Here is a 22531-nt window from a genome sequence, read left to right on the forward strand (position 1 = left end):
TGAAACACAAAAGTTGTTCTTTTTTTTTTAAGTTTTATCATTTCACACTGTTTGCCCTCCTGTTTACTTAGTTCATTTATTCATTCATTTATTTATTTACCTTAATAAATTGTGTTTATTAAATAATAATTAATTAAGTAAATTAAATAATAAATTGTGTTTTATATTTTGGAACATTAATGTTCCCTCTTAATTCGAAGTGCTTCTGTCACTACAGCTGTGTTATCAGGCCTGCGAAATCAGGGTATAAATTCCTCAGCATTTAAATCTTTGAGAGCTACAGTGCTGTGACAAAGTCCAGTGTCGCTGGAGCGTATTAGCAAGGCTGCTAGCTTGTGGTGAAAGCAGCGTGCCCCGAAATGTCAGGCAGCGGGGCTGGTGCCGAGAGGTAATTAGGAGCAATTAGCCGATCTCCCTGCTGGGCAGACCTCTATTACCTTCCTCGCCCTCCCCGCTTCTGTCGCTGCGGGGCAGCGAGTTGTGGCAGCGGTGTTGCTCTGAGTGTGCGTCCGTGTGTGTGTGTGTGCGTGTGTGTGTGTGCGTGTGTCCGTCCGTGCGGGCGGCGGAGGCGCCCTGGCCCCCTCCCCGCCCCGCCGCATTGTGGAGGGAGGGACCGCGGCCCGCAGCCGCCTCCGCCGGCGTGCGGGGCCGGGAGCTGTCCGCGGTGCTGAGCGGTGCGGGGCCGGGGAGCTGTCCGTGGTGCTGAACCGTGCGGGGCCGGGAGCTGTCCGCGGTGCTGAAACGGCGCGGCCGCTGTCCGCGGTGCTGAGCGGCGCGGCCGCTGTCCGAGGTGCTGACGGTGCGGGGTGGCAGCACCATGGTGTTTGCTCCAGGTAAGGGCAGCCGTTTCCCGTGCCCATGCCGCGGAAAACAGTGGGAAGGCCCCGACCGTGCCGGAGAGACTAGCTGGGGGGTGCAGGGGAAGGGGCAGCGGGCGAACTAGTTCTGCTGCCGGGCAGAGGCAGGCAATCTCAAAGGGAGGCACTCAGCTGTGCAGACAGAGGTTGTGAGGGTCACCCCTGTGGTTCCCGTCAGGGACAGGAGCGTTACCTGTGCAAGTGCACACGGTGCTGTGCACACCAGACTGCACAAAGGAAAGGGCAGGAAGGGAAATGTTGCCTCGCAGTGCCTGAGCAGTGGGTCCACCTAACACCCACGCTGGCAGCTGTGAATAAGACAAGCTTCAAAGCTGATGGAGCTATTTTACAAAATTCCGGTCTCCCACCCCCCACCCTCTCCTCAAAGTATTTGAATGCAAGAGAACAGAAAGTTTGTTCAGGCTTTTTGTTTGTTTGTTTGTTTTTTACTGTGTTCCTACTTCAGCAGGATTTCATTTGAGTCCTCACTCTATAATGGTGCAGGATCTCTGGTGTGTAGTATAGATATAGTAGACCATTGAGAAGCTGCACAGAAGCTGCATTGGACTTAGTATATTCTGCTTGGAAATGGGCAATTTGTTGTTCAGAAAGGCCCAGGAGCTCCAAGATATTAAAGTCATGCATAACATTTTCTGTAGTGAAGTAACTTGTAATTGACTTCTTTAAAATTATATAACTGTCAGTAAAAATAATGGGTCAATAGAAAAGGTAAAGTGAAGGCAGCAACTTGACAACAAAGAGCTGTTAAAACCTTTGTTTTGCAAAGCTTACAGAAGTTTTGTTTGTCTTTGGAATTCTATGTCCAGTCTGAGAAGGGATAAAAATTCAAAATCTTTACACCCTCATTACAAGAGCAGTCCTGGGGTTTCACTTTTCTAACTCAACAACTGAAACTCTAACCTTTCAAGAGATTAATATCCGTTTTGAACAATCAGAAGTTCATTTCGTCTCTCAGACTGCCTGGTTGCATGCTAATTTTATACTTTCCAACACAGTCTGTCCTGAAATTGGGATCAAATTGTTTATCTCAATAGAACCAGCCACTGTTCTTTTGTAGTACACTTTCTTAGGGGGTTCTTTTCTGAACTCCTTTTATCTGTCAGTGTGTCACCATTAACAGTACTCATTTTTGAAATGTTCCATGGGACCAGAGTACTGCAGGATGAGATTACCTCTAAAATAATGAAAACACATGCTTTATTTTTCCCAAAAGACTGACAATGAACAAAACACAAATCTCATTAATAACTACATACATTGTTCTGTTCAGGACTCTAATCCATAAAGAAAAGAAAAAAAAATAAAAAGAAACCTGTTGTGTATAATGATTCTTTTTCAGTCTACTTTTATATATTAAAAAAAAAAAAAAAAAAAAAAAAAAAGCCCTTGGTTTCCTTGCAAATGTCATAATATGCATAGGGTAACTAAATTTGTAAAAAAGACGATAAAACAGAATGCTTTGACACTTTTTTCTGTATTCAGTAAGGCCTGCTTTTTTTTTTGTTTTGTTTTTGTTTTTGTTTGCTTTTCTTCACTGCAAATCAGCCCTCCTGCCCTGGCATTATCTCTTCTGTGGATGTATAAGATGTATATGTTTATTTAAATCAAGGGTTTGTACATCTTTAGTATCTTCATAGTAGCCATAATTAAGGCTACATGACATAGGAATTCTATACACTTACTAAGAAGCTGAACTTCATTTTCTTGGCTCAACTTTCTGATTTAATCTCATGATAAATGACCACCTGATTTTCAGTTTCATTTATATGTTTTTGGCGGTAGAGGGAGGGAGGGAAGAAGGGAGGGAGGGAGGGAGAAGAATATTTGTCTACATATAAAGGGTTATACTTTACAACTTTCAGGCTTAGAATGATAAACATGCTTCCAGAAGGGGAAAAAACAAAGGCATGTGCATGCACTCACACACAAACAAATAAAACCAACTAAAAATATTCTTCCAGGAAAAAAATAATATAACTTGTTTAGCTGAAGACAAAGGTAAGACTTTTAATATCAATAACATGAAGACATAAAGTTATGAATTATTTCAGAGCACTGATTTAACGTTATGTTTAAAAAATGTTAATTAGAAGAAATGTTAATTAGAAGAAACCTACCAAGTTTAAATATACTTTTTATTATTTATTTATTTTAAACTGAAAACAACTGTCTATGGATTACTATTAAAAAGCAACTTTTTTTAAAAAAAACACGCTTGGATATTATCAAGCCAGATATGTCAAAATTGTTATACAAAGGCCGATATTTGTTTTACAAAATAAAAGTGAAGTGGACATTCTGGCTTATTATGGCTTATTCTCAACAGTGTGCTGCTGTTTACAGCTATGCAAAAAGCTAGTCTCCATATGTGGTCTTTCTTCACACCAAATTTTAATTTGTGTCTTGACATAAATGTCTGTACAAGCTGCCAAAAACAAAAAAAAAATAAAAATAAAAAAAAGAAAAAAGGAACTGAGAAAAGCACATTTTTTGCTTATATGGTTTAACCTGACTGGGGCTTCATTGTACTTTGTTGTGAAGGTTGACTAATGACAGACTGGTGTCTATGAAACACAGTGCCAACTCTATGAGATGTCTGGGAATTCATTCTATCTAGAGGATTCTCGCATGATGACACTGTTTATAATACTACCCTAACAATAAGGGATGATCTACTTAATGGAAATGTGGACCAACTACTACATTGCAAAATTTAGCTTGTTTACCTTTCCTGAATTGAACTTCTTTAGGCTGCCTGAGAAGCAGACAAGAAAATGTTTCTGTTCGTCAAATGTAAGGAAGGAGGAATGCATGGGACTGCAGTAGAGAAACACGCAATTTCAAGTTTTTGGATTAGGCTATAAAGAAAAGAGAATTCATGGCTGAAGTGACAGGTTTTATTAGGAGACTTCAGAAAACAATGGATTCCAGACTTAAAACAATGACAACAAACCCAAACAACAACAAAAACTGTCAAATTATCTTATAAAAGATTGATATTTGTAAATGATTCCACAGCTTAAATATCTATCATTATAAGGTAATCAATGAAGAATTATTAAAATATTTATTTGTTCTAAAGTATCAGCAAAAATTATGAAAAGATTATTTTAGAATGCAGCAAGCAAGCCCTATCATTAGTTTAGAAAATAGTGATTGCTTTCAATATCAATAATCTATCAATAATAATCATATTTTTGTTTTTAACTTAATCTTCATGATTCAACAATAATTTGAAGTTGTTCCTAATTAATATCGTACTACTTTCTTTGGCAATTCTTTTGGTTCCTTTTCTCCAAAATAGTTTTTGGCATATTCTGTGCTAATTTGCAGCCCCCAAAACTTTTCATGTGTAAAATAAAATAAACTTTTTTTTTTTTCTTTTTTTTTTTTCCCTAACACAATTTTGCACATGAATCATTCAAACACTTACGCCTTAAACCTCGGTCCTCTGTGTATCTGCATTGATGTAGCACAAAGATGGCCTGCATTTTCAAAACTAGCTGGGAAATAAAGTTAGAAATTTTTTAAGGATGTATGTATCCTAATGGGTTTCGTAAGCAACTCTCTCATTAGGATATCATTTAAGTTATTATTTTAGTATATGTTGAATTAAGTTTTATTCTTTAGTAAATAATATATATGTGTTTATTTTTTTTAGAAGAGTTGGTTTTGATCTGAATATGTAAAGAAAGGTTGCAACATTTACACTGGTAGTTTGTTTCATTGTCTGAACACTCTCATCCTTTAAAGCTTAAAGCTTATATCTATTTTGAATTGTGTGATTCAACCTTTCAGATGATTTGTGTTATTTTTCAGTGTAATTTGAAGATTTTTTTCTTATTGGATATTTTTTCCCTAACTAGAAACTCACTGGCTTTACCCATGACCCTCCAATCTCAAAAGGAGGCAATAGAAATATATATATATATAATATATATATATATATTTTTTACTAATATTATTGTGTAAAAAAGATCTGTTAAAATGCTTAGAGTTTAAAGGTAGTTAGACATTAGAGAAGTCAGAATATTCACTGTTCAGCACCTTTCTCTTACAACAGCAACTCCAACAGCTTTTCAAATAGTTTTTCAGCTGCACAGCTGTTTGTAGTATTTTTAAGCTAGGGACAGTATAACAGACTTGCATAATGACACTGGAGATCAGAAGCGCATCCTGTACCAAACATTTTAAGAATCTCATTAAACTGCAATTGAAGATGTAGCAGCTGCACACTGAAACAGATGTGCTTACTTGTCCGAATAGTCCTGATCTTCTCAAGTGGAAAATCTGGGAAAGCTACAACCTGTTGTGTTGCGGGATGTGAAGACATGAAATTTCTTGATATTTTTTTTTGATATAACATTACAGATACTGTGGAGACCTCCATCCATAATGCACAGATACTAATGAGGGACATAATGAATGGAAAAATTCCTACCAATAACTTTACTTTTCTGAAGATAAACTGTTGTGGAATATCTCCAGTGCTTGTGCCAAGTGTGGTACTCTAGTACGGTCACTTATGAAGTTTCTTTCATTGATGAGAACAACTGTAGGACAGCAGGGCACGGTCCTTGTCCCTGTTGTGCTGCATTCTGCTAATGGTCTAAGTTCTGTGTAGAAAAACAAATGAAACCCACTTTGATATAAGATTAAAGTGTATATACATAGGATTCTTTCTCATTAGCTTAGTGTTGGCAAAGTCCATGTTACAGACATAAAGTGGAGGCTACAGTTAAGACTATTTTTCATAGCTCATGCAGTTTGATATAACTGTTTTCTTGTCCAGAATTTGTGATGGCTGGTAGTAAAGTTGATAGTAAGTATGCAGGCCAGTTCAACCAAAAAAAAAAAAAAATATATATATATATATACATATATAATAAAACAATCTGAATGTATTTGTAGCTAAGACCTCTCAACCATACTTCAAAATGTTTGTCACCTGGTAGGGAGAAATCATATAGGAGGAACTTTCTTGTTCTTTTTCACTGAGGAAAAAAATATTCAGTGCGTTTGCCTCTCCCTAGTGTTGCATTGATCTTTCCCCTGATGTGAAATTCCACCAGCAGGTCTCATTAGCGAGATGAAAAAATGTTAGTTTGTAGATATTCACAGATGTGATGAAACTACTAAGCTTATAAAGTAGTCAACAGTACTAGAACTAATATTACTTTAAAGTGATGAACACAGTGTTAAAAACTGGCACAGTATTTACTTTTTCAAATCATTTGTAACAGAAATGAAGGCTTAAGCAATTGGGGATGGCACCCTTCACTTCCAGATCACTGGGTTGAATCCTATTCAGATTTGCTGTGAAAAGAATTCAGTCTTCACAGTGTTTGTGTAGTGACTTATATCAAAGAAATAGTTCATTGTTGGGGGTTGGTGTTAATAAGTTGTACAATCATTATTAACATCCTTACTACGACTATATATATTCTCCATATATTGATCAGGAAAGTCAAATAATGAGTGCACAAAGGGAATGAGTTACATTGACCTGCTAAGTGTATTCCCTCCAAATAGTTATTCTTCTATATGAATTGTTCTGTTGTAGTTATAGACATAAATAATATGATTCTAACCTTGTAAGCCTTAACATGATAATAGAAATTAGATAGACAAAGTAAAATACAGTGAAAGACAGATTTATTCCTATACTTTCAATCTTGTCTGTTAAGGATTTTATTAAGGGCACACTCTATTGCATTATGTTTGCAAATACAAAGTTAAGCAAAATTTACTTTCTTGCAATGTATTAATAATTCCTTTATAGGCTTTCTGAAATTATCTGAGTACTGGTTACCCATTTGCTGTTATGTTCTTTCAGTAATAGTTTGCAAGATCCTATAGAAAAAGATGTATTATTATTTAAGGGATTGCAATTGGAGCAGAATCTTTACTGATGTTAACAGAAATGAAAAGCTGACCTGAATACATGTAGCTGTAAAATGCTTCAGGATCATTTAGAATGCCTCACCAGGGAAGTCAAGGCAGGTGAGCTTTGTGCTGCTGTCATCCAACCCTACAAATGCCTGTAGTCATGTTGTCAGAAGATGCTGTATTCCTTCTTCAAGAGAGTCAGAAATTTGCTGCCTGAAGAAGTAAGTTGAGCCACATTCTGTGCAGATTTTTCTCTAATGGTAAGACAAATGTAATCTCTTGTGGATAGCTTACATTTGCTTCACTTTGCAATACACATATTTGATATAATGGCATTGCAATTTCTTACTTTGATTAGTGAATCCACTCACTATTTGTAAGTATGGAGAGGGTGCATATCCATTACTAATTCTGATAAATAATCACAGATTAACATTACCTTCTGTATGGAAGTAAGTCTGCTTAATAGAGTGGAAAATATTTCTCTGGGAAGTTAGAATTAGATCCAAGAAGGGAATACAGCATTCCATGGCATCCTGTTTCTTTAAACACTTGTAAAGAAGGACTTTGTCAAGATTACAGCCATGAAAAACCTGTTTTTTACTTTTTGAAGGTGCATTCTAAATATACATAATCTGATTCGTTTTCTCTTGTGACTTTGCATATACGCATACATACACACACACACATACTTATAAACCCAGCATCAATTATTAATAGCCTTAATGTACAGCTTTCAAACTCTGCTCACATTCTAAAATAAACAGGGCTCTTTTCCTATATTCTTGTGTTTGTGCAGATTTAGTGGTTTGTTTGTTTGTTTTTCTTATTTATTTATTTATTTATTTATTTAAAAAGATAAAGAAGGGCTCTTCTTCAGCTGAGGTTTAACTAGCCAATTCCTGAAATTAGGCTCTGAATATTCTGATGTAAATTGAAACTTTTTCAAAGCCTAACAGAATGTTATCAATGACTTGCTGGCTTATGACAAGTTACATAACCTTTTCCTTTATACATATATATTTATATATATATTTTAATCCCATTTAGACATTACGAATTTTAATTAAGTTCTACATAGCTGACGACCAAAGCATGCAAGGCACTGCAGAAATATGAACAGCTAGCAAAATGAACTGTAGAGGAGCATGGGGCATTTGAAAGCTCTCCTTTCCCCTATTCTACACAGTGGTGAATAGCAAAAGCCTTCTAACACCTAGAAAAGCTATGTATTTCAGTGGCAATTAGTGTGAGCCTACCACTAATGTTTTTAGTTTAGATTCAGAAGACCTAAATGTTATCTCGCTTTCTGTGCCAGATGTTTTTTTTCTTGGATAGGAACTTCTGAGCACCTAAGCAGTAGAAAATAAAAGGCAGAGGAAGTTTAACGGCATGTAAGCCAACTGTATCTGTGCCATTGGACTTCTGCACTAGGACAAGCACAGCATTTGATGCGCAGATATTTCTTACTTACATATTTGAAGTATGTTCCCTAAATAAATAGCAAAATTGTGCAGATGAAGAGAATTTAAGTTTTTCATTAAGTTTGAAGCAGCTGGTCCCTGATGTTCTCTAGGAAGTAAGTTATTTTAATAAATTAAACTCCACCTTAGGAGTAAACAATAACAAAAAAATCTACACTGGTTAGTGTTATCCTATAGTATTAGATCTGGATTTTATATAAAATATAAAAAAAATAAATATATAAATATATATCTTTTTTTTTTTTTTTTTTTTTTTTTTTTTTTTTTTTTAATTCTGGGACCAAAATCAGAATATCACACTCATAAGTTCATGTATGGCAGAATATTCAGTAACTACTACTTTAAACTACATCCAGTCTTTAAAGCTGAGAAGACTTAGTCCTTAAACAATTAAATCATTACTATTCATGAAAATACCTAGAAAATATATACATTGAAGTATGACAATAAATCTGATAAAACGCATTGAGAATAGATGCTTAGATGTTTAGGCCTGTGCCAGGCCTCTTCCTGATGCAGAGTTCCTCTTCCATGATGGCTGCACAGCAGTAGCTAAGGAATGAGGTTAAGGTAGAAAATATAACTTAACTGTGACTTTTCTAGTGAAGGTTAGGTAAAAGGGAAAACATGGCAGTCCTACCTGAAAGTACTTTTAGTGTTTCTGATACCTTTAGTTTACTTCCTCCTTCCTCAAGGAATCAGAGCAACATAATAGCTGTGATTCAGGACCTCACAAGCTTCCAGTTTTGGACACGAGGAACTATACTGGACAGAATGATAATACAGTGAAGGATTCAGGATTCTCTCCCTCTTCCTCTCCCTCTCCTCAGTTTAAAGCTTCATTCTAGAACCTTTTCATGAGATCTCTGATCTGGCATTGTTATTGATGTCATTTAAAATTAAGTCTCTAATCCTGTAAATAGCTTAGTGACACTCATGTATAAAGTTAGTTTTGTACACGTTTGAAAGTGTACAGCCCCGGCTGACTGCCATGTTCATTCATCATGGATGTAATTAACATGACTCATCAACATTTTCTGACGATGGATAATTTGCAGCCTGATCTTTTATATATCATCTTCAAATTAAGCTTGCAGTGCTGAGATCCTAGCATCAACCTATAAAGCAACTAAAAATAAGGAGATTTTTAACCATTTTGATTCATAGGTTACAGAACGTTCTCCAGAAGATGTTCATTTGGAATTTCCATGCTGTGACTGGAAAGATGGAGAGATATGTATGTCAATGCCTAATCCCAATGGGAGATTAAGGATGTTGAAGAACTGGATTTGTTTCTTGCAGCAGAAGATTATCAATATTGATGCAAAGAATGTTACTGTTAATTACTACCACATATACATTCAATTATGTCATTGCAAACTTTCCAGGTTCTCAAATTGTTTGAAAGTACTATAGTTTATAAATGCAAATTAATTAATATACTGCGAGTTTTCCTACAAATATATGCTGGGCTTTGTGATGAAGCCTTATCATCACAGTCTTGCTTATCTATACTTTCATTCCCATTTAAAATGTCACCAGTACTGTCAGTTTACTTATAAAATTTAGAGTAATAATTTTAAATAGAATTAAAACAGGCTTATCAGATAGTAATATTTTGTTGTATTGTTATTTATTTTTATTAATCATGGAAAATAAGTTAATTCTAATGTTGTAGTGCTGCAGAAAATAGCATAATGGTAAAATATTCCAATAGGAATAGCAAGCAATGCATTCATAAAACAAGCAATAAAGTTTCTGGTTAAAGGATGTACCTGCATAATCTCATGTAAAAATTGAGAAAGCATATTTGCTTGGTGACTCTTCCACCTTCAGAAATTTTGGATAAATTAAAATTGTAGTTAGTGGAAATATATTTTGGGTAATTGTGAGTTCTAAATTGCTCAAATGTTTGCTTAAAGGAATATGGGTTTTTCTGTTAAAAAAAAAAAAAAAATCCCCTCCCCCAGAAGAACAGCTTTAGAGGAATTCACTTGCTGGAATTAAACTGCATTTGTTATTCCTGTGGAGCAGAATGTAAACTTTTAACCTATGATGCATGGCCCTTGGGATTTGTGGAACCTGATATATGAGTTAAGCAGTTCTTTTCAGATACAGTGTTTGTACTGTGTCTGAAAATCCAATGAGACCTAACCTGCAGGAAGACATAATGAATTGCATAAAGACCACATGCTTTGAGGAAAGCAGAATTGAAATTAAAGACATTATTTTTCTCCTGGGAAATGCAGTAAGCTTGCTGAAGAAGTAAAAAGGATAATTGAGGGACAGTAGAAATTTGCTGAGATAACAGAGGTTGGATGTTCATTTAGGGTCATGCATGCCTGTGTGCGACTAATGTCTTATAAAAAAGTATGGGATGAATTATTTGTAGTCCATGTTCTCCAAAAGTCTGAAGTTCTTTCCTATCAAAGCTCATTCATCATTTTGCTCCTGCCCTCTTTCCATGTGAGAAACACTGCTTCTGTTTCCTTCTAAATTACTGACTATTCACCAACTGAAAGCTGTCTTGTTCCCCATAGTTCGTTGCTAGTGTCATTGGATTTGAGATTGGCTTGCATATTTGTGAGAGCAAGGTCATGCCTGTGGTAACTTACCTTCATGATAGTTTCCCCAACAATACTCTGAAAAGGTATGGTAGAAAACTTAATGAACTGCTGATTCAAACAAATGACCTGCTGCTGACTATTATTAGGTAGGAGTGTTTATAAGCCTTATTAAAATTAACAAGGAGCAAGCTGAAAGGGAAAAGACACACGGAATAAAAGAAAGCACAGGAGACTGATTTGACTGCAGACTGGAATGGAAGTGACTCATCTTGCTTTCAGGAAAGTGAAGTGTGTAAATGAGAAGGGGGTCTATGTGCAACCAGACTGAAGTTCTCGTCCAGGACTTAATCTGTGCTAAATGTTTTTTTCTCTGTAGTTACTAATTCTCATGTATACTTTTCTTAGGCATATTCAATAGTCCAGAGATTTAACAGGTAATATAAGATCTCCCACACAATATGTTCTTGAGCTAAAACTAATATTACTTCTAGGAATTTAAAGGAAAATTTGGAACCTACTTCAAATGTTATTATTCTTTTTTCCAATTTTTATTTTTATTTTGGCCTTCATGAAGTTTGAAGTTGGCCAAGGGAATTTCAAGGTACTAATATACAGCACTAATATACAGAAAGAGGAATATGTGACTGATTTCTGAAGGCAGTACAGGACTTTGAGGTTTTGTGAATCTCTCAAACCATATTTTAGGTTGCAGAACCAGGCTAGAGTTTGCAAATTACTTTTAATTTGCTAAGTCAGTTGGGATAAAATTCACAAAGTGAAAGGCAAAGAGATGTAAACACACTAAAGAGACTTTGTCACTTCTTAATGATAAAATTGCTACCTTGTCTTCAAGTACTAAGCATCACTGAACCTGGAGTTTTCAGTTCTCTGTTTACAGAATTGGTGTACCAGGTTCCTGTATAACTGAAGTGAGCATTTAAAGGCAGAGAATAGGTAGAAAAGATTTTCTGACATCAAGAGGAAAAAGTAGCTGTAAGACAAGGATAACTTTCAGGGAGAATGTTGTTCATGCTGTCCTGCAAGTTTTTACCAGCAAGTACTTCAACAGAACTTTTGTCATGGAGTTTTTATTAAATGTAAAGTTATTCTTCAAAACAAACAATCAAACAAAAACCATAAATAAAAATTAGTTGTGTCTTATCACCCTAGTCATTCTTGGTTTGATTAGCTAAACACCAAATGCTTAAATAACAGTGGAGATGCCCGTGTTTTACCTAATTTAAAGTATTTGGTCCTTAAAATGCCTGATTAATTCTATAGGCACTCAGAATTCCACCTTTGTTCATGTCCACAACAGTCTGTATCTCAGTAAGTTAGAGCGGTTTGATAGATATCTTCCAGCTCAGTCCCTTTGGGATCCTTGCATTAGTCATCTCTGCTTTTCTTAGCCAATCCTTCTCTTCTCGTTCAGAGTAGATGCAGAATATCAACAAATAAATGAGCTTCTCAGAAAACAGCTTTGTGCTGACTGCTTTCCGTGAAATTAATAGTTGGAAGAAGAGTTGATCATTATACCCTTCTAGACACTGCTGTGTACTCCTTCAGGAAATGGAAAAGTTGTGTTTTATGTCAGCCTTGCCAGCTGGAGTCACAAAATCACAGAATGATTGAGGTTGGAAGGGACCTCTGGAATTCATCTGGTCCAATCCCCTGCCTCAGACAGGACCACCCAGAGCAGGTTGCTCAGGACCACGTCCAGGCAACTTTTGAAGATCTCCAAGGATGAAACTCCACAGCCTCTCTGGGCAACCTGTGCCAGTGCTTGGTCACCTGCACAGCACAGAATTGTTGCTTGATGTTCAGAGAGAATATCTGGTGCTTCACTTTGTGCCCATTGCCTCTTGTCCTGACACTGGGCATCACTGGCAAGAGCCTGGTTTTGTCTCTGTTGCACCCTCCCTTCAGGTATTTGTATATCCCCCCAGATCCCCCCAGAGGTCCCCTCAGAGCCTTCTCTTCTCCAGGTTGAAGAGTCCCAGCTCTCTCAGCCTCTCCTCATAGGAGAGATGTTCCAGGAACATCATCATCTCTGTGACCTTTTGTTGTGACCTTCTCTCCAGAAGCTCCATGTCTTTCCTATGCTGGGGAGCCCAGAACTGGATACAGTACTCCAGAGATGGCCTCACCAGAACTGGGTAGAGGGAAAGGATCACCTCCCTTCACCTGCTGGAAACGAGAAGGCAACCAAATCCACACTTCTCAGGTGAATGATTGCTAGATTTTCCTGTTTTCAGACTTTATGATACCAAGTGTTATCTAAAGAGAGAGAGAAAAAAAAAAAACAAAAAAACAAAAAAAAAAAAAAAGGAAAAAGTGAGGGAGATTCCCTTCTTGAATCAAGTTCTTTTTAGCAATTTCAAAACCTCATATTTTTAGGACATAATGGAATGCAAAAGATTTTTTAGCCAACAGTTAGGGCAAAATAACAAAATAACTCAGTATCATAAATGGAGTGGAAGGTGCTCTCATGGCTGTGACACTTTGAAAATAAACATTAAAGTATAGTAAATTTTGACTCTCTTCAGCCTGAAGATGACACTCTGACTGAAAGCTTGAGCCTGCTGCCACCAGCACGGCCAGGTCCCTTTCTGCTGACATGTTCCCCAGATGCTTGTCTTCCAGTCTGTACCTGTATATAGCATTAATCCATCTCAGGTACAGAACTTGGCGTTTTCCTTTGTTGAATTTCATGCCATTTATGATTGCCCAATGCTCCAGTCTCTCTAGATCCCTCTGCATTGCCTCTCATCCCTCCAGTGAGTCAACAGTACCTCCCAGTTTAGTGTCATCAGCAAACTTGTTGAGGATGCACTCCACTCCTGCATCCAGATCATTGATAAAAATGTTGAACAGGACTGGTCCTAGACTTGAGCCCTGGGAAACATCACCAGTGACTGGCCACCAGACAGATGTAACCCCATTTACTACAACCCTTTGAGCTCTGTTATTCAGCCAGTTCATCACCCAGCATAGCATATACCTGTTCATGTCAGAGCTGGACAGTTTTTCCAGAAAGATGTTGTGAGGAACAGGGTCAAAGGACTTATTGAAGTCCAGAAAGGCTACATCCACAACCTTCCCTTCATGCACTAGGTGGATGACCTTATAGATCACACAGAATCACAGAATCATCTAGGTTGGAAGAGACCTCCAAGATTACCTAATCCAACCTCTGACCTAACACTAACCAGTCCCCCAATAAACCATATCACTAAGCTCTAGATGTAAATGCCTTTTAAAGACCTCCAGGAATGGTGACTCAACCACTTCCCTGGGCAGCCCATTCCAATGCCTAACAACCCTTTCAGTAAAGAAGTTCTTCCTAATATCCAACCTAAATCTCCCCCGGCACAACTTTAGCCCATTCCCTCTCATCCTGTTGCCAGGCACATGGGAGAATAGACCAACTCCCACCTCGCTGCAGCCTCCTTTAATGTACCTATAGAGAACAATAAGGTCGCCCCTGAGCCTCCTTTTCTCCAGGCTGAACAAGCCCAGCTCTCTCAGCCGCTCTTCGTAAGACTTGTTCTCCAGACCCCTCACCAGCTGTGTCGCCCTTCTCTGGACTCTCTTGAGCACCTTGATGTCCTTCTTGTAGTGAGAGGCCCAAGACTGAACACAGTACTTGAGGTGCGGCCTCACCAGAGCGGAGTACAGGGGGACAATCACTTCCCTAGACCTGCTAGATCAAATTACTAAGGTAGGACTTTCCCTATGTGAACATGTTGACTATGCCTGATAGTAGCTTTGTTCTTTAAATGCTTTTCACCATAGTTTTTCTAACTACTGAGGCTAGACTAACAGGTCTATAGTTTCCTGGGTTCTTTTCTTATAACCTTATTTTCATTGATTGTTGCTTTCTAGTTTAGTTGGTCAGCATAAGCTGCCAATGGCCCCATTGTTTACATCACCCCAGGCCAACATCTTTAGCTTTCTTCATAACCAAAGCCAATTAGCTGTTGTTACTTGGGTTACTGTAATCTCAAATATGTTGTATGCATGAAAAATTGTTAAGTGCTTATGCTGCTTTGTTTCATTTGTGTATACCTAAGATGTCAGAATTAAGGTAGAAATAGATCAGAGGTTCTGGGTTCTCTCTGCTTGTTTTGTTTTCCCAGCACAGACCAGAATATTGTAACAAGTAGATGTAATAGAGGTCTCACTTAGCTGAGTAGTACCTAAAGGCAGGATTTACTCTATGACAAACAACTGAAAAACTCGGTTAATATATACACACATATATATATAAAAGTTAGAATTTGTAGATTATGTGGCAAGAACAAAATAAATCATGAAGCACCCCCAAAGAAATAAAATCAGGTAATTTTCAACAGCTACATGCTTAACAACAGTATGATTTTAACCACAAATTCTGATTTTTTATGGTTATGTGTGTTGGCAAATTTTTCACATTCCATATTACCTCATAGCCAATTGCAACATACTCACTTGTATTTACAATACCACATGTGTTTAGAAATTCATGTTTATTCATACTTCTGCTAATATATTATCTTCTGAACACCAGCTGAGTTGGATATTTTTCAGCCAGCAAGAAGACTGATTCATTCTGTAATAAAAATGTGAGTTAATATTCGATTAAAAAAAAAAGGAATATCTATACATTACTGTTAAATAAATGAACTGCATCCAAAAAACACTGTTTCAAGTGCTTATGGGTGGAACAAAGTGAATCAGGGAAGCTGACTGAGCCAAGAATTCAAGTGATTCCATTCAGTTAGCATTTCCAGATTAAAATGTGTTTTCTAAATTTTTATGGTCTTAACCTCTGAACTGTAGTCAGAGTTAGTCATCTCGGTACAGCTGTGAGTTATTCTTCATGTATTTCATTTCAACAGAATTAAAACACATTTGCATTTTCCTTTTAGCCAGAACTTTTATAATATGTACATAATTGATAGAAATAAATATATTTTTAAAACCACTTAGAAGAGGTATTGGAGATACTGAATTATTTCTTTCTTACATAATAAAGTTTGGTAGTGGTTGGTTTAGGCTCATATGTCTTTATAGTGTCTTCTGTAAGATAATCAAGTGATTTTACTCTACTTTTTGATTCTATCTTAAATTTTCTTCCAAGCATTTCTTAAGGAACATCAGGAATATGTCACAGCTCCAAATGTGGCCCTCTCATAAAAGCATCTGACCTTCAATTCACTCTGTTTTACTTCTCTCAGGATAGAGTTTTTAATATATGGTTTCAAAACAGACAGTAAAATACAGTTCCCACTTAATGAAATACTTGACTACAGTACAGTTGATTAAGAAAGAATTGAGATGAATATCTGAAAAAAAAAATTAAATCAAATCAAGTGAGTGATGCAAATAAACACCTACTCTAAGCATTTCAATTATCAAGCGTACCTTTTCCTAAATACAGCTTTTTAGTGGGTGTACCTCACTTTAATTCGGAATTATTATTTTTGTACATCAAGATAAACTTTGACCATTTTACAAAATTCTTTATCGTCCCTCAGAATTATCATTGCTGCTAGGAGTCAAAATAATTCCAAAAGAGAAACCTCTTATCATAATATACTTCTCTTCATTACCATATGTCATCTGTCATGCTGCATTACTTTGTTTTTCTCCAGATTTTAGCATTGTGGAAAAAAAAATCACATAAGAAAAGTATATTTGTTAGGTTTCTATTGATTTTTGTTGTTGTTGTTCCCTCACCAAGTGGAATTTGTTGGGTGAGGGCTTTTAATTTTAAGTAAAAGTAAATAGAAACATTAACAGAAAAATTTAGCTTTTCATGGCTTTTCATTTTACATCAGATCTGTAAAATGAAGTCAAATTCCCTATGCAGAAATGCAGCTGAAGTCAAAAAGGATGTGATTCAGAGCTGGATGTGAAAACAACAACAACAAAAAACTCCCTCTGATGATGCAAAATGGAGCTGTACTAGTTTCCACTGTGAAACCACAGCTGTTCTTAGGGTGGGGAACTGTGTAGCTGCACTTTATGACTCAAATTCTGCCTCTTCATTCAGTCCAGTAGTGCTGAACATGCAGTAGAAACTTTCCAACCTACTATGTCATTTTCTGCATTAGCAGGTTCCCTATGTCATAAGCTGTTCCCAAGCACCCTGTTTGTTTTTTTTTTGTTGTTGTTGTTGTTGTTTGTTTGTTTGTTTTTTGTTTTGTTTTGTTTTTTCCTTCTCTTTTTTTATCCCTCAGGTGTTCACAGAGTGGTCATAAATGCTTGATTCAGTTTGTCTGTTTGTTGTTTGGTTCCTGCAGGTGAGAAACCGGGTCCAGAGCAAGACGAAGTTAAGCTGCAGAATGCCAGCAAGCAAATTGTGCAGACCGCTATCCTCCAAGCAGTACAGCAAGTTTCCCAGGAAAGCCAACAAAAGGAGAAGCGAACAAACAGCAGTATGAGCCTCCAGCTAGAAAGAGGGAAATTAACCAAGAAGCATGAAAAGAAGTAAAGGAGCAGCTTGTTTATTTTGATCCTTCAATGTTTTCAGCCTTCTCTTTAGTATCAGCTGTATTGCTAGTGCAATGTTACTGTTGTAAAACAAACCAAAGTATAATCAACACCTAAACATAGAGTAAAACTGCAATAGTCCTCGGCTGAGAAATATTAAGTGCATTAGATGACTAATTCCATATTTATGCAGTGCCTCTTAACAGAAACAATAATCTTAGCTATAAAAGTAGTTTCAAGCACAAGCTCTTATGGTATGGACTTATTTTTGAAAGCTTGTTGTCAGTGCACTTTCATATAAGTTCTGCACGCAGTGTTGCTGCCAGGTCAGCTGGCCAGACTCTTCTCGGAGTTACTGGGTTCACTGAAGCTGTCGCCGCTGAAGAAGTAGTTTATTGTTGAGTGTAGTAGAATGCTTTCAGGCTGCCTTGAAACATGACTGTTATTTGTTTTGATTAACCATGGACTATGAGAAATGGCAGTATAAAGTTGATTTGGTAAGTTCCATGAACCAACTTTTTTTTTTTTTTTTTTTTTTTTCATACTGGAAAAAAAAAGAAATCCAGTGCAACTTTGCAGTGACTATGATCTATGACTGTGATCATAGATCTGCGATTTATGCCTTTTTTTTTTTTTTTTTTTTTTTTTTTGAGAAGTTAAAGTAAGTACTGAAGTTTTGGTCTACTTATTTGAAATACTTCTGAACTTCTACATAAAAATCACTTGTGCCTCAACTACAGCTTTTAATTTTCTTGATAATGAAAGAAGAGAAACTGATGTACTGATATGGAGTTTGCTAGCTCCTTCTTCAGTTTTGAAAGTTTGCTGTGGCTTGATTTACAGACAATGAATACTGGAGTGGCTTTAAAAAAGGTTTTTGAATTTATTAGTATCTTGAAGGATGGAAATATACTGTGTCTGAATTTTGTCATGATAGATATTTCTCACCTGCTGGGCATAAAGTGACTTCAGATATTTGCAATTGTCGCATAGATTGACCTTAAGTAGCACTGCTTTAAGCTGGTAATACAGAACATATCCTTTAACTACTCTATATAGCTGAAGAAATCCATGATATTTCTGAAAATACACATTAAATAAATGTAGCTTTCACTTTATGCTCCCTTACTGTAATGATGATTGCACTATTACACATCTGAAATGAGTAACAATATATTTCATTCTAGAAATGGTTTGTAGCTTTGCTGCATCCAAATTCTTGTGGTAATATACCTAGAAATACAGAGAAGCAGATGCACAGGATCTGCAAAGAATGATATAAACTTTCATAATTGCTTTTCTACTCAGCAAGATGATTCTCAAAGAGACTTTTTGGTTTAAGTAATTGGCTATTACTTAGTGTGTCCTACTGCTTCTGTTAAACAGTTTCAGGATTCTTTCTGATGGCCAAGGGCATAGTCATGAATAGCCACATACTGTAGTATTAAGCCTCTGAGCTCTGCTTGGTTCCTTTTTTTTTTTTTTTTTTTTTTTTTTTTTTTTTCCAGCACTGACTCATACCAGATAATGATCTAGCTCAATCTTCTTTCACTTAAAAATGCAAAGAAAAATTCAACATGATTAAAGTTGTTCTAAATCCTCTAATCCTGAAAACTGAATTGGATTGCAAATACACAGTTCACTTCTATAGATGCTGGGTGAATTTTCCCAGCCAAGCAAGCTTTGACATGCGGAAATATTTGGGTCTTGGGACATGTGTATGTTTGTCATAATAATAATTTTTTGCCAATAGATTTTTCATTTACTGGCCTTTACTTGAGAGATAGCTCTTTTCTAACCACTCACTGCATCTTTGCTTGCTGAGATCCTAAGAAAACTGATCATGATCATGAGCCAAGTTTCAACTCAGGCTGATAAGTAGGCAAGCCCAGTGAAAGAAGACTGTTGGAGAGACTGGTGTAAAATGACTTTTTCCAAAGACTCACCTAGAATGATATGGGAAGGAAGGACAGCAAAATCAGCATTTATTTGAAATTAGTCTTTTTTTTTTTTTCCTCAGAAATTTGAAAGGCAAGTCTTTTTATTTCTTCCTGGTAATTATATTTTTAGTAATAATACAGTAATCTGGAAATTATTTTTTGTGTCAGTATATTTTCTTTAAATCATCATGTTAGAAGAGGAACTTCAAAAGCCAGTGAATCCTGGCTTTTGCCACTGCTTCTTATAAGCCTATTCCTCCCTTCCTATGCTATTCTTCAATATCTCTTTACTGTTTTAGTCCTTTTAGACACATTGTTACTCAACCAGTACATCATTTCAGTGCTGTCAGAAGTCTAATATCTTGGGGAGAGAAGAATGGTATAAAGCCTTGCAGAGCCTTGAGGAGGTTTACTATGTTCTCCTATCAAGGAAAAACAAATACCCTTACATAAATAGTGTAGTTTTCCCTGAGACCCAAATAATGCATCTCCTATCTATTATATATATCCCTAAATTAAGGCATGCATTTAGTATCACCTATTGGCAAAGGATGTTCTGCACACCACTTGCATCCAGTATATGTAGTTGAGATCTGTACTGCATGTGAGAGAACTGCACAAAAGAATACTTAACCCTTGACTTCTTACATGCTCACTAAATGGTAAAAGCGGGTATTTTTGGTATCTTCACTGATAGATTATATTTTCTGGAAAAAATACAGACTAAAAATTATTACAGATGTGACGCAGGTCTGATTACAAATAAAGAAACTTTAACATCTTACATGTCTCTTGTTTCTCTTATCAAAAGAAAGGAAGAATTCCTTTTCAGATTCACTATAAAATATTTTATGAAGCAACCAGTGTGCTCATGAAGTTTGTAGTACTGAAAACATTATTCACTACAATAATTCATATCTTAAAAGTGCAAGACAATCAAAATGGCATCTAAACATATTTAAAATAAATTCACATTTTAGCACATGTCAAGTAGAAAGATATACAAATGTGAAAGTACAACTATTGCATCTCTTTTAATGAAGTAGAATCAGGTGTCTGTGGCTATCCTGCACTGTGCTTGCCATATTTTCATTTAGGTTGGTTATTATAGTTTTATCACTGTACTTGGGCTGTTCTTTGTAATGTAATCATACACTGTCCACAAAGCAGCAACACCTCAATGGAAATTCATATGGACACATCAGGATGTTGTAAGAGATTACTAACTGCCTCTGTTAATAAATTTGTCAGCTCTGGGCACTTACATTGGAAATCCCTGCTCTAAAAGGTGAAGAAAACAAAACTAAACTAAACTAAAAAAAAAAAAAAAAAAAAAAAAAAAAAAAAAAACACCCCACAAAACAGTGTAACTTAGAAAATGACATCTTCATTTTGTCTTTTCAGAGAAATAATAGCATTGTGTAATAACATTATACTTAAAAGCTGGAAGTTCTTGAATATCTATTCAATAGCAAATGATGCATCTAAAAATCTTAATTAAAGTCCCCACTGGTGTCATGTCTGATTTTTTGGCAATGCTTTTAACATCACAGAATGTAGTGTGTCTACAATAAGATTATAAAAATATAAATGTAGCTATTCTTGATGTGGCTACATCGAAATATGCTGCAGTTACCCTTTACATGTGTGCAAATGTCAAATGCAGGTGTTGATGTGTCATTACAAAAGGCTTATACGAAAAAGTTTTAAATGTTTTTGGGAAAAAGAAAAGGGGAAGTAGAATACATTTTTTGAAAGTATATGGGATTCACTCCATTCTCTTGATTGCCTTCTTGGGTCTGAAACAAAAAAAAATAAAAAAAAATCCACGAAGACCTGGATATTGATATAGCCTAACTTCTCTCCATTGGTTCCTGCAACAAATTGTTGGATCAATTTGTTAAAAGAGTATGTGGCAGTGAAGGAGATAACTGAGCTGTTGATAATGATCTCCTCACAATCACCAGACACTCACTAAAGAGTGAGCAGCAGTAGTGACGTAGCCTGGTTTCCATAGATTGATTTTTCATGGCTGGCTCCTCAGGGCCCCATAAGATAAGCACTGACAAAAACTTTTGCCTTGTTTTAGGTTTTATAGAACAAAGGTTCTGAGGCCTAAAGGCTAAAGGCTAAAGGCTCTGAGGCCTAGTAGGTTGCACTGTATCCTGCCTTTCAAAAGAAACAGAAGCAAGGTCTCTTATCTATTTCTGTAGATACTTCCACAAAACCTGCTGGACATCAATGTGTATTGGCTTCTGCTTTTAAAGACAAATGCATCTCCACCAGAGTTAGTCAATTTGACAGCAACTTCCTTAATCCTTAAGAAGGGATGGATGAGTACACGTTTTAGCTATGCCTGAGTTCTCTGGCAAACACCAAGAAATAGATGAGTGTTTTAAATGCATTTGCTTCAAATTTATTCTTGTCTGCCAGGCAGATTTTCTTTGTTTAATTAACATAAGCAGCTTGTCTTTTCAATAGCCTTTCCTCTAGTGGCCTACTACTTGGATTTTGTGTATGAGCTTCCTAATTTTACCATTAAAACAACAATAGCTCACTTTAAGTAGTTTGGGTTTGATTAGTTTGAACTTTGTGGAATTTGGTGTTCCATCATGGTGTAGCAATAAATGATGTCCTAGAGGGAAGTTGGTTTTGTGGTTTTTGTTTTTTTGTTTTGTTTGTTTTGTTTTGTTTTTGTTTTATTTTGTTTCATTTTGTTTTCATCCTTCATGGACTAGAGGAGGAACCCGTTTAATTTGATTATAAAACACCTAAGTAAGATGTTCCTGTTGGCTTTAAGGAAAATGATCTCTGTGTGCTTTCAGAGCTGAAACTCATTCAGAAACAACTGTTAGTGAAGACTAATCGCATGCTTTGTGATCTGAGGTAGAATGAGCATTGCTGCATTGCTGTGAAAACTTTAATGCTACTTCCTTACATCTACTGAAGATTTTGAATTGCATCCTTTGGTAGAATGATATATTTGCTACAGCCCTTGGGATTGAATAGCTGCCATGCTTTGCACACGTGCATTTACGTGTACAATTGCATCCCAGAACATTAAGCCCTAGTCTCCAGTTGCCATATGCCTTTGCCATGTATTTGCTTAGTAAACATATCTTCTACTAATGCTGTTTTCTCTCTCTCTCTAATACTGTTTTCTCTCTCTCTCTCTCTCTCTTTTTTTTTTTTTTTTTTTTTTTTTTACGCATGGGACAGCTCATTCTGAAAAGCTATCAGTTCATCATGATGAACTGTGTTAGCCATCTGCTTCCAGAACAAGGAAAGTGAATATA

The 22531-nt window shown here is 36.4% G+C and overlaps 1 protein-coding gene across 1 annotated transcript; it reads left to right on the forward strand.

The window, feature by feature from the left end:
- The first annotated feature begins 602 nt into the window (after positions 1-602).
- AKAIN1 (A-kinase anchor inhibitor 1) lies at positions 603-17805 on the forward strand. Its single transcript, XM_032182117.1, has 2 exons — positions 603-833; positions 17106-17805. Exons 1-2 carry the CDS (start codon positions 818-820, stop codon positions 17294-17296), a joined length of 207 nt encoding a protein of 68 aa, XP_032038008.1. The 5' UTR covers positions 603-817; the 3' UTR covers positions 17297-17805.
- Positions 17806-22531: the final 4726 nt, after the last annotated feature.

Source organism: Aythya fuligula, chromosome 2 (genome assembly GCF_009819795.1).
Source record: "Aythya fuligula isolate bAytFul2 chromosome 2, bAytFul2.pri, whole genome shotgun sequence".
Taxonomy (NCBI): domain Eukaryota; kingdom Metazoa; phylum Chordata; class Aves; order Anseriformes; family Anatidae; genus Aythya; species Aythya fuligula.